The 12,407-nt window shown below is 37.4% G+C and overlaps 2 protein-coding genes across 3 annotated transcripts in view; both read left to right on the top strand.

Moving 5' to 3' along the window:
* Positions 1 to 2,127, top strand: part of SERCA (ATPase sarcoplasmic/endoplasmic reticulum Ca2+ transporting SERCA) — a 35,548-nt gene extending 33,421 nt beyond the window's left edge. The window contains exon 13 of the mRNA XM_089592936.1: positions 1,870 to 2,127. Coding sequence (XP_089449062.1) covers positions 1,870 to 1,898 — 29 coding nt within the window. The 3' untranslated portion in view covers positions 1,899 to 2,127. The remainder of the gene's footprint in view (positions 1 to 1,869) is intronic.
* Positions 2,128 to 6,647: 4,520 nt separating this feature from the next.
* On the top strand, positions 6,648 to 12,197 carry LOC106636495 (cGMP-dependent protein kinase, isozyme 1-like). Of its 2 annotated transcripts, XM_089593009.1 has the most exons (12): positions 6,648 to 6,749; positions 6,896 to 7,116; positions 8,170 to 8,312; positions 8,398 to 8,535; positions 8,612 to 8,781; positions 9,050 to 9,291; positions 9,659 to 9,979; positions 10,057 to 10,288; positions 10,391 to 10,497; positions 11,095 to 11,334; positions 11,429 to 11,495; positions 11,575 to 12,197. In XM_089593009.1, exons 2-12 carry the CDS (start codon positions 6,923 to 6,925, stop codon positions 11,668 to 11,670), a joined length of 1,950 nt encoding a protein of 649 aa, XP_089449135.1. In that variant the 5' UTR covers positions 6,648 to 6,749; positions 6,896 to 6,922; the 3' UTR covers positions 11,671 to 12,197. The 2 variants fall into 2 exon arrangements, with proteins under 2 accessions (XP_089449135.1, XP_089449134.1); XM_089593008.1 differs by having other exon boundaries at positions 6,648 to 7,116.
* The last annotated feature ends 210 nt before the right edge of the window (positions 12,198 to 12,407 follow it).

Below are 12,407 nucleotides of genomic sequence, written 5' to 3'. Positions count from 1 at the left end.
GTCTGCTCTCGTAAACCATATATAAATTATCATTGGGTATCGGACAATAAAGTTTCTTCAGTACACGTCCATTTTTTCATCTTTTGACATTCATACGAATTTTAAGTTATCAGCATTAACTTTGTCTTTTTTTTTTCTTTTTTGATTTAAAGTAATTTTACGTTCACGTAATTACTTTTTTTTCTATCCTTTCACTAGTGAGTATATACCTACTGCATTCTAACGCCACCTTTTTTATACTTATACTTAATTGACTGTGAAAAATATTACCACGGAAAAGAGTTAATCCCTTACGCATGAAAGTCCTTTTTGATAAGTAGTCGACATGTGAGTGTCTCCAGGATTGAAAAAAGATGTGTTCCCCTTTTTTTGGTTGGAGCCATTTCCCTCCCCCCCAAGTTTAACCCTCGATTGGATGAAGGTGTTTTTGTTTCATTGCCTAAACCTTGCCTGCTGAGTGGTTTGAAAAAGCGATAGAATATGTGTATAATGTAATCGACCCCCAAGGAAACTTCCTGGAGACGCCTTGGCCAATCGTCTGTAAGGTAAAGTACGTGTTTTCATTAGTATACGTTATCAGCAACGCCATCATCCATTTGAGTTCTCGATGCAACATTTTGCTTGGACCCGAAAAGTTGTGCTCATCGAAAATATATTTACATCTGCTGCGCGTGTGTGCAAAAAAAAAAGCTAAAGTTGCGATAGTTTTGATTATTTGGAAGCAGCATCTTTGGTGCCAAAGGATGTGAATAAGTATGCGGATGGACGATGCATATACATCCTGATTGATTTTTCTATTGTTTTCTGCCACTCGGAGGATGGTGTTTGTCGCGGAATGCCTGCTGCTGCTGCTGATTTGGTTTTTTCGCCTATTATAAGTGCATTGAAAATATCATGAGAATTGATTGTCTGATGTGTAAAATTTTCTTTTAGCCGGCTTGTATATATATATACTTATGGATTTTCGACGAAGACTTTAATATATATCTTTACTTTTAAATGATTTCAACTTTGAACGTGTTGTGCAGCTGCTTCTGAACTAACAGTCTGCCTGGCGTTCTTCTACCAACATCTGGTGTATATATATATTTTTATACTGCAGTGTGTGTGTGTGTACATGTATACACGTAAAAGTGATTTTTGGCTTCTACTTTTCATTTTTTGCGGGATATTTTAGCTGTGTCATTGGAATTTTGTATATTATAAAACGCGTTTCGGTGTCTCAAAGAAACAAGTCTCGCCGCAATTACCGCGATGTTTTTGAACTTTCATAAAAGTTGAAATAATTTGCCTGTATAATTATAAAGTCAAGAAAATTCTTTTTTCTTCTTTCGAGGCGCGATTTTTGCGACATTACCATGGGCACGTGTACGTTTTTCTCCCTTACGCCGTCAGTTATCGTTTTTTGCCGTCAAATTACGTTATATTTCAAAAATATACAGTTGTACATGAATGTTTTGTTTTCTTTTAAATTTAATTTTCAAATGAGATGGGAGAAAAAGGGGGCGGAGGGGAACCGAAGAATTTTCTTCCAAAAAATAACCAGCTCGCAAACCTCTTTGAAGTGCTGCAAGGCGATCACTCAGCTTTTTCCAGCTTTACTGCGAAGCCAGCTTCTCTGCAGAGCTAAACGAAAAAAAAAAAAAAAAAAAAAAAACAGCCGCTACTTCGCCGCCTCGCAGAGCAACATATATGCAGACAACAGCGAACAACAACACACCACCAACATTTACATGTCATATATATATATATATATATATATGTACACCAGCATCAAGAACGAGCCGTGTATATATATATGTAGATGTACCAACATGGTATGGAGAGCCGTATAAAAGTGTACCCTCTGTGTTATTGTTTCTTTTGCAGTGGCGCCCCCGGTGAAGCCGGTCCAGTAAATTAAGGATTACCCCCCGGAAACCGAGAACGAGAGAAAGAGAGCGCGAGAGAAAGAGATTAACACATTTATATGTGATAAAAGAGAGAGAGAGAGCCGAACGACGGAGAACGAGCATATATGTTACAATGAATATATTTACGTGCGTGAGAAAAATCAAAGGGAGACATATATGTAGTGTACAGAAATCGACGGATTCGGGCGCGGGCCCTTTTTTTTTTTTTTTTTTTCGTCCCATCCTCCCCCCACCCTCCCGTCTTCGTAATTGTTCCTTTACGCCGTGCGTGTTCTTATTATCGTCAAGGGGAATCCACGTGTTGAGGTGAGAAAAAAAAAAAGGAAAAAAAAAAAAAAAACGTGTTGCATATCGTCGCGATGAGCAAAACAAAAGAGCGCCCGAAACTATTATTATGGGCAGATCGGTACAATACTATGCGTGATCGGTACCGCGACCCCCTTCCCCTCCATATCAAAAAGTACCAAAAAGTCGATTGTCAATCATTGGAATTACAGGAGGGTACGCGATATTGCTGTCGATCACTGTCGAACCATCTATCCTGTACCGATTTCATTGGTAAAATGTATTTTAAGTATACTTGACATACGTGGACAAGTTGGCTCGGCAATGATGTACAGATATTTACGTCAAGGGATGTTTATTATGTCGGAGAGCCTTTTTTTTTTGTGCGATGGTGATATCGATCCAAAGGGTCCGGGGGAGGGGGTCCGAGGCCTCATTGACGATTGTTTTTCCTCTCGCGTCAACAGATGCACGTTTAAAAACATTGAATACATATACGCGTGCCATTCGTAGCAAAAAAAAAAACGTGATTATATATACTTATTTGTGTATTGAGATGCGAAATTTGATGTATAGACAGAAATATGAGTGAAAATATGAGGTATGGAAAAAAAAAAAATAATAAGAAAAAGAAAAATACACATGTAAATAAAGATGAAAGAAGAGCGTGTGTTCGACCTTTGTTTTTTTATCTCGATCCTTCCCCTCCCCTTTTTTTTTTAATTTTCAGTGGGGCCTTTTGCACCTAACGTAAGATACTTGACACTTTCCTATCACCGAATTCGTATATCCTCCTCATTTCGGCAAAACATCGATAAACTAATATCATGCAATACCTCCAACGACAACTGGAACATCGTGGGAAGCCGAATCAAGAAAATGTACGCGAATGGGGAATCAACAACCGATGATTCACCAATGCGTAGTTATACTTTATTGTATATATACTATACACATACATTGCCTATATATATATATACATATATGTACTTAATTGATGTGTTTCCAATTATTGTCTATACGTGTATATGACGTGTTCGTTACCACCTTGAAATACAGTTTCTTTTTTTTTTTTTTTTTTTTTTTGTCTCTCTCTCCACGCAATCTTATCTGATCATTGTGACCGATATGCGTAACTTACTGTTGCAGTGAGCGAAGAGGTGCACCAATGGACCTAAACACTCGACTTGGATGACCATCCGACTTATATACAATATATACATATATATGTATATTAATTTGACGCACAACCGCGAAATACAAGTTCGAAACAACGCGAAAACTCCCTCTGAGAGTAAATATAAGGAACGAGTGAGAAAAAATCGAGAGGAAGAGATGAGAGAAAGATTGGGGTGTTTTAGTAAAAAGTTGGACCATAAAAAATATGAGACGAGTTTGAGTGATCAACTGTACGTGTGATTGAAGTTGTTGATTTTTTTTTCATAATTTTGCTCTTCCAAGCAATAACAATGTGCTGAAAACTGTTGAAACTGTACGGAATATATGTATATGTATATACATTTTCTCTCGCAGACTGTACAAGGACAAACTTCTGACACGATTTTTTTTGTTTCCGATCCAACTGCTAGAGTGCTATGAAAATAAAGTCGTGTATTGTTTTTTTTTTTTTTTTTTTATTGAAAGAAAAAAAAAGGGGAGAGTCAAATCTGCCCACAGTGCGGATTTTGCCGACTCTTATACGAACCGTCTCTCACCAAATGAGCCTCCCTTCTTTTTCTTCTCCTCTCCTATACTCTCATGGAGGCTCCTTCTCCTTCCGTCTCTCTTTTTTATGGACAATCCTTTCCTACTACGAAATAAATATTTTTAACCAGTCGCGACAACATCCGACAACAATCTCTTTTTTCTTCTTCTTCTTCTCCTCCGCTGTTTACTTGCTTACCAACCACTGCCCTGCGCGAACTACTTTTACGTTGTATTCTGATGCCTTGGAAATACACGTGGAATCAACAATACTGGGCAAGACTTACTCTTCTTCTTCTTCATGTTCTTTTCTTCCTGTCTGTAGAGCTACGTCCGACGAAAAAAAAAAAAAAAAGTATAACATACAGTGAGCGCCCGGACTTCTCTCTTCGCCTCTCTTTGCCCACTTTTTTCCATTTCCCCGTACAAAAAATTATTATTAGTTAACATGAAAAAAAAAAAACAAATTTAATAAAAAATACAATAGCAAAAAAATGTTATTTCATGTATACGTATGTGAACGCGCGACCAATTAACATTCAACGAGTCAAAAGTCTGCGCGACCGAGTGAATAACGATTGTAGTTGAATTTATTATTATTATAATTATGTCAATGATTAGTTACACGAATGATGCAATAAGTCAATCCAACGGGATATCAAATAGTAGTACATCAGTTTAAAAAGTATGCAATGGCTTTATTATTTCTATGGAGCCTTTAACGAGAACTGATATTACGAAAAAAAAAAAAAAAAAAGAATAGAATTTTTAATTGAATGTTATACTTATGGATTCAATTAAAGTAAAACAATTTGAGATGAATTCATCTTATTTATGTATAAGTTGTAAGAAATTATATAATTTTTGATCTTACGTTTCAAAGTACGGAAAATATGGAGGAAAAAAAAATTACCGAAAATGAAGGAACAAACTATCACGTCTATCGTTATTATTCTGACTATTATAATTACAATATTGTTATAATTACATTGTAAATACATATAAATTATGTGATTATATAGTTGAAAGGGAATAATAAAATTTAAAAAATAAAATAAAAGTTATGTTATTGATATATATTTTTTTTAATTTAAAGCCAGTGACGTGTTGTACCACACGCCCTTGCTGGACTTTGTTTAGCACTTTGGAACTTTCTTTTCGTTATAATTTTATTTTAATGAGGATGAAAAATTATGAGGATTTTTTTTTCTTTCCATGTAATTTGTTACGGACTAAAATCGTTCCGATAATTTCTGTACCTGTGTACCGACTATATATATATTTTTTTTTAACCTCAATTGGCGAATTTTACCGTTAAAATGTAATTTTTCTTGATTTTACAGGAAAACTGTTTTTTTTTTTTTTTTTTTTAAACGTGGTGGAAAACAAGATTCTTTTTTGTCGACCAAGACGAGATATTTGTTAAAATAAAATGTTTTAATTTGTGATTTTTCCGATAGAATATTTTATAATGTACGTATTGTTAATGTTAAACAATAAAAAAATATTCAAAAATATTTCAAATTTCCGTATTGAATTAATGATAAACTCGTTGGTCCTCCAATAATCCCACTCATGTCGATAAAAATATACATGTTATCTTAGAGTATTATACAAGTAAGGATTAACATTTTTTCAGAGCACTATAATGGATTGCTCTACAACTAAGCCGCTTATCGTGAAAAATTTTTTCATAAGCTCGAAAAGCTAAAAGCTGTAAGTGCCTTTGTATCACTAAAGTCATGATTCATAGGTATAAAATGCATCGATCGTCGCAAAGTATACGTACTACTCGATAAAAAATAACATGTACAATTTACCCCGTTTCCAATCGAAAATAAATATTATAAACAAAGTACTCGAAAAGTCATGTCAAAACTGCAGAAATTTCGAGATATCGTGACGCGCATATAATTACATAATTCACGATTAAATTGAACACACTTGGTTGTTTCTATGGCACTCGAACGAAATGATGTTTCACTTTGCCAGATGATTTCCGTAAATTTCCCTTTTACTGTACCAAATTGTTTCGCTCAAAACAAACACAACAGATAATACTGTATACACCGCGAGATAAAGAAAAAAAAAAATAGACGTTGAATTCTTTATTTGTAATTGAATTTAATTTCACCACTGACTCATCAACAAATATTATTCCTGTAATCTCGATAAAACGTGCAGCAAAGGAAACAAAAAAAAAAACAGGTCAAATACCTTTGCAATTAAACCAACTGCCGTTGCATATGCAGTGGGTATATTGCATGGGTAAAAGAAGAAAAAAAAAACAAGGGAAAAATATGCTTAAGCACACGCGAGGCCTTTGGTTATAGATAAGATAAAGCGCGGCTCTGCCGGCCAAATGGGCACCCACGAGCGGGTCGATCGACGATTGAGATCGGCATCGGGATACATCCGTCTCTTTTTCTTTAACGTTCCGAGCAACGAACGAGTTCACCTCGGCCGCACATCAGCGCAGTCTTCGATAGAGAACATATCACTGAGCAACCCAATTCTTTGAATCAAAGAACATTTCTTTACTCTCGTCCCGTTAAATATTTTCTCATAAGTAAAAAAACATAAATTAATTGAAAATAATATTTTATTAAATTAAAATTTTCTTTTTTTAATTACAAATTTCTCATTTAGTTGTACGAAATGTTGGATCGACTAAATTTGTTTCAATTAAAAGAAAATATTCAACGGAATGAGGGTAAAGAAATTTTCTTTGATTGTAAGAATTGGGTTGCTCAGTGATAGAGGTAAAAAAAAAAACCCCCGCTCTCGCCTTATCGATCTTCACTTGTGCTCGGGTGGGGAATCGCATGGACAGCTCCATCACAATAGGTGTACTGCATAGGTTCGACTAAAGTGGCTCAGCCAAGTGGAGGATCATAAAAAAAGGAAGGGGAGAAAAAAGAAAAGCTTTTTTTCCACGACATGATGGATCGCGAGTGCGGAAAAGTGATGTGACGTGCCCGATGAATTTGGAGGATTGACGTGGGCCCTGCGCGTTAACCATGAGGCTGTTCTTTTGCGGTAAACTGTTGAGGCGCACCAGCCGAGATTTGAACGGGATCGAGACGGAGGCGAGGCCGGCAGATCAGGTGTACAGGAGGTTCTCGGGGGTCAGGAGGCACAGGGCCGTCAACGGCGGGGCTGCGGTCGATCGCGACAGTTTGAAGCCACCGCCCGTTCACCACAAAGACACGCTGTAAGAAACGGGGATTTTTTTTTTTTTTTTTTAGAATTTTGTTTATCACGCGTGTGCGTGGATTAAGATTTTTATTGGATCGATTTTTGTTGGTTGCCAAGGATGGCGTTTACACAATCGGTGTTGTTTTTGGAATAAGTACGCTGATGATCGTTTTGTTATTTCATCGGGTGTGACCGTGCATGGAGTCGAGTCATTACGAAGGAAAAACAAATTATCGTGATGGAATTTTCTGTTTTCGAAAATGAAAATCAATGACTTTTTATCAATGGTCGAACGAAAACGAATTTTCAACCGTTAAAACCGATTGGGCAATTAACATTTGCTGTTTGTAAATGGCATATAAGTTGTCAATTAGCGTATTCATTTTCATTAAGAATTTTTTTTCCTCGACTATATTTAAACAATTACGCTGTAGACACGTAACAATTAAAAAAAAAAAAAAAATCATTTTTGATTTGTAATGAATGTTTCCCAGTTGAATAAAACAACTATTTCAAATACGAACGTAGTCCATTTGAAACGAATATTTGTTTATGTCAAATGCTCATTCGATAAAAAAAAAATCGAAAGTTCACAAATAAACAATTTTTAAACTTGAACGAATTACTTATTACATTTTTTCTTTTGTAACTGATTTCGTCTCGCAATAAAATATGCATCGTTTTGATTGAAAACACACGAATATACTTGTAGTATACACGAATTTAATAAATATATACGAATGAACGAAACAAGCATTACACAGTCAACACATTGTAACTACTCGTACACGCATATTCATTTCTCGTGAATAATTGTTTGACCCACGAAAGAAGATTTATTATTCGAGTAATCAATCAATTCGATTAAAAAAAAAAAAAAAAAAAAAAAATTAAACACTTGCAAAAGCACGCGCGATTGCGTTCAAACTCGTTCATGTTTCCTTTGCAATTTTTGTTGCACACACGCTGCGGTTAATCAATCTCATGCATTAACGAAAAAAAAAAAAAAAATTGACAAAAATGGCTTAAACAAAAATGACGTGTAAGAGTTAAAGAGACAAACTTTCAGCACAAAGGCTAGATTGAAAGAGGCCCTTCGCAAGAACGAGTTCCTCCAAAACTTTGACGAAGCCTACCTCGACGCCTTCGTCATGGCCATGTACCTCAAAGACGTCCCGGCCAACACCCGCTTGATCCAGGAGGGCGACGTAGGTACGGATTTTCGCCATCGATGTAGCAAAATAACGAGTTGTTAAAAAAAAAAAAAAAAAAAAAAAAAAAACACCCACACACATAGGTTCCCACCTGTACGTGTCGGAGAAGGGCACTTTCGAGATCTACCAGGGCCCGACGTACGAGAGCTGCTTCGGGCCCGGCACCGCCTTCGGCGAGCTAGCTCTTCTGTACAACACCAAAAGACTGCGGTCCGTCGACGGTACGGTATATACATAACGATTGGCCACGCAGCCACTCCAACTCTTGTATTAACCCGTGCCTGCGCATGCATACAGTCAAACACGGAGGTAAGGTCTGGGTCCTGGAGCGCGAGGCCTTCCAAGCCGCTGTGCTCTTGGAGAACCGGTCGTTTGCCAACGACGACGTCGAGTACCTCCGTAAGATCACCATTTTTCGCACCCTGCCGAATCACACTCTGGCCAAGATCAATGAACTCATGCAAGTTGTAAGTACACGGCCCTTTTGGGCAAAACCCTTCTCTCAACCCAAACGATGGAATATAAGAGATTTTCGTTGCAACTTTATACGTTTGTTTTTTCAAGTTGGGAAAAAAAAAAAAAAAAAAAAAAAGCATCGCATACAAGTTGAAACGATGATAAACGCGCGCGTCATCGGTCGGTCGGATAAAGATCGGCGAGGCGGATGCTTTTTATGTAAATGAAAACACGCATGCACACGAGTAAATAAATGCACTCGCTGTTTATTTCGGTAAGGAATTTTTCCAAGGCGACGAGCTCATAATATCCCAGGGCGAGGTGGCCAACAAGTTTTTCGTCATCAACGGGGGTAGCGTGCAAATCACGAGGAAAAGACTTAAGGAGGACGAGAAGCTGCAGGTTCTCGGGAAGGAGGAGTACTTTGGCGAGCAGGCATTCAGCAACGACAACGAGCACTCGTACGAGGTCAACGCCGTCGCTCTGCCACCCGGGGTCGAGTGTTTCACCCTCGAAGCCAAGTAATTTGGGTTAACGTTTTTTTTTTTTTTTTTCATTACTTTCAACCATCCAAATTTTAACGGTCAATTTACACTCTCGAACTGATCACTTTTTACCCTAACGATCACTCGTACCTTACGCATAGAACAAATATCAATCGTTTTGTCTCGCTCTTTGATCTCGAACATCTCACAAGTAAAGTTTTCACTTTATCAAATTAAGATTCGAACAGTACCACCACAGTAAGAGTTATTTTATTTAACAATAACGCGATGTATGGAAAAAAAAAATCGATACCCAACTCCCGGCTCGAAAGAAAAATAGATGAAAGCTTTCAATTTTTGCGAAAAACAAAAAAAAGTGGACCTGCGTTTCTCTGCTTTGTAGAGCCCTATTGAACTACCTCGGCAGCTTGAATCTGATAAAAAAGGACAAATGGATGTTTGAGCTGAAAAACCGGTCCAACTCGCAAATAGCCGAGTGGACGAGCCAGTACGGGGACCTGAAGCTGCTGGACATCGAAGTGAGGGGAACCCTGGGCGTGGGGGCGTTCGGCAGGGTCGAGCTAGTCACGATACCCTCGATACCGGACAAGAGCTTCGCACGCAAGAAAATCCGGAAGAAGAAGGCCGTGGAGATGGAGTGCGAGGAGTACGTGCTCAACGAGAAGAAGATCATGGAGTACTGCAACTCGCCCTTCATTTGCAAGTGAGAATCGACATTGGGGTGAAAAAGGAAAAAAAAAATAAAAAAATAAAAAAAACATATTGGTTTTTTTCTCCCAGGTTGTTCCAGACGTTCAAGGACACCAAGTACGTGTACTTCCTCATGGAGGTGTGCCTGGGTGGCGATCTGTGCACGTACGTGGCGCGCAACGGGCCGCTGGACAACAACACGGCCAAATTCGCGATGGGCTGCTGCGTCGAGGCCATCGCTTATCTGCACAGCCACGGCATTGTTTATCGGGACCTCAAGCCTGATAACATCATGATCGACGGCCAGGGTTACCTCAAACTAGTGATTCTCTTTCTTTACCTGAAAAAAAAAAAAAAAAAAAAAAAAAAACAATAAATAAATTTACGCTTGATTCACAAAAATTTTCGGGGGTTTTTCTCGCAGACCGACTTTGGATCCAGCAAAATAATCGGCTTGGAAAGGACGAGGAGCTTCCTCGGCACACCCGAGTACATGGCGCCGGAAATCATTTTCAACAAACCGTACGACAGGTGAGTACCCGACTCTCACTTTATCCCGCATAACGAGTTTACGTGTATTTACAAGGTATTATTATAGTCATTGGGAAAATTTTTCACGCGCGTTTACGAGGGTGGATTAATTCGATGTGTTTTATCGAATGACTACGCGGAACCCAACCGTTGTTAATCTAAACTTCGCGTCAAGTGAGAAACGTATAGTATGATTTCGTGGAAACGTGAAAACTCGATCGCGTACAATTAACTTTTAAAAGTATACAGACATAAATCTTTATTATTGTATGAACAACGATATACATATATATATTTTTTAAAAAAAGCTCGTTTATTGCATTCATTCTTTTTTTTGAATATGAAAAACATTCGTGTAGGAGGTGAAAGAAATAAATACATGCATGAATGGAACATCGAGTTGTAAAATATTTCAGAGGATGAGGGAAGGATTTAATTTAAAAGCGGTTGTATATGGTTTAGGTAAAAAATAAAAAAAATAGTAATAAAAAGAAGTTACATCACAAAATCATTTGGCGAGTGAAACAGTTCATGTATATAGTGGTGACAAACATTACATAAATATCTGAAAATCTCCAACGTTTGATGAATTATCAGAGCCGTGGATTACTGGTCGCTGGGCATAGTGATGCACGAATTACTCCTGGGACGACCACCTTTTCAAGACACGGAGATGCTCTCGCTGTACAGCAAAATCACCCGAGGCATCGAGTCGATCGGTATTTACGGAAATTTGAAGAAATACGCAGAGAATCTCATACGCTCGCTCCTGCGTCCCAGTCCTACGGATAGGATTGGCAATTTAAAGGGTGGAATAGCTGACATTCGAACGCACAAGTACCTCTTTTTTTCTTTAGTTTTCTTGTTATATACACTCATGATGAATGATAAAGTGCGTTAACATCAATTTTTTTTTTTTATTCTATGTAAGGTGGTTCGGAGCGTTCGATTGGAACGCCTTGCAGAGCCTGAATATGCCATCCCCTATCGTGCCAAAAGTAAATATTTTACTTCGCCAACTCGCTTTTTCAAGTTTAATACATTGTCGATTATATATATATATATTTGTTTTTTCAGATGAAGAGTTACCTCGACACAAAGTATTTTGACGTTTTTGATCCCGAAAAGGGTCAAGCGGAAAATGAATTTTCTGGCTGGGATAGTGAATTTTGACTCGGATATACGTCTTTCTGTCAGCACAATTTTCTTTTTTCTTCTTTTTTTTTCATCAAAAAACAAAACGCGTACATAAGAGTATTCGAAATTTGCATCGATTTGACAAATTGTCGAGCCAAGAGGAAACTGGCGTGACTATACTTTTAATTTCAAATAAGAAAATTTTATTATTACGTCGAATCTTTCCTACTCATACATCGTTAAAAAAAAAAAATAATAAATTACTACAAATATTATTTATTCATTAATTTATATTACCAACATAAAGTTAAATTATAAGAAAATCTATGTTTTTATGTGTTTACTTAAAAGAACATGATTCTCGAACTATTTTGCATGTAACGCGCAACTGGATTTATAAACACCGTTCGTTAAAAGTAAACAAACGTTTAAAAAAACCGCCTTTTTTAGAACTCGAAAATTGCGATTTCATGATACAACCGTGCACTAACTTACCGAGTGTTGATAATAACACAGTGCACATGGTACAAGCGCGAACTTGCTTACCGATCGTCAATTGAAACCTAAAATAAGGAATTAAAATTGCGAGGCAGAGTTTGATTTGTTTGAGAATGACGTCATGCATGTAATATATGTTGCGTAGCATGTCCGTGCAAAAACATTAACAGATCATTGATCTACTTATCTTTGTAGGCATTACCTGCCTTGCACATATTTGCTTAATAAAACAAAGGAACTACTGGCCAAAGTCCCGCCACTCTAATAAATAAGTA

The sequence above is a fragment of the Copidosoma floridanum genome, unplaced genomic scaffold, assembly GCF_036245765.1.
Source record: "Copidosoma floridanum isolate Cflo_tuat_1 unplaced genomic scaffold, Cflo_Japanese_pri ptg000019l, whole genome shotgun sequence".
Taxonomy (NCBI): Eukaryota; Metazoa; Arthropoda; class Insecta; order Hymenoptera; family Encyrtidae; genus Copidosoma; species Copidosoma floridanum.
Note: the sequence above shows the minus strand (reverse complement) of the source record. Positions and strands in the feature narration are given on the sequence as shown.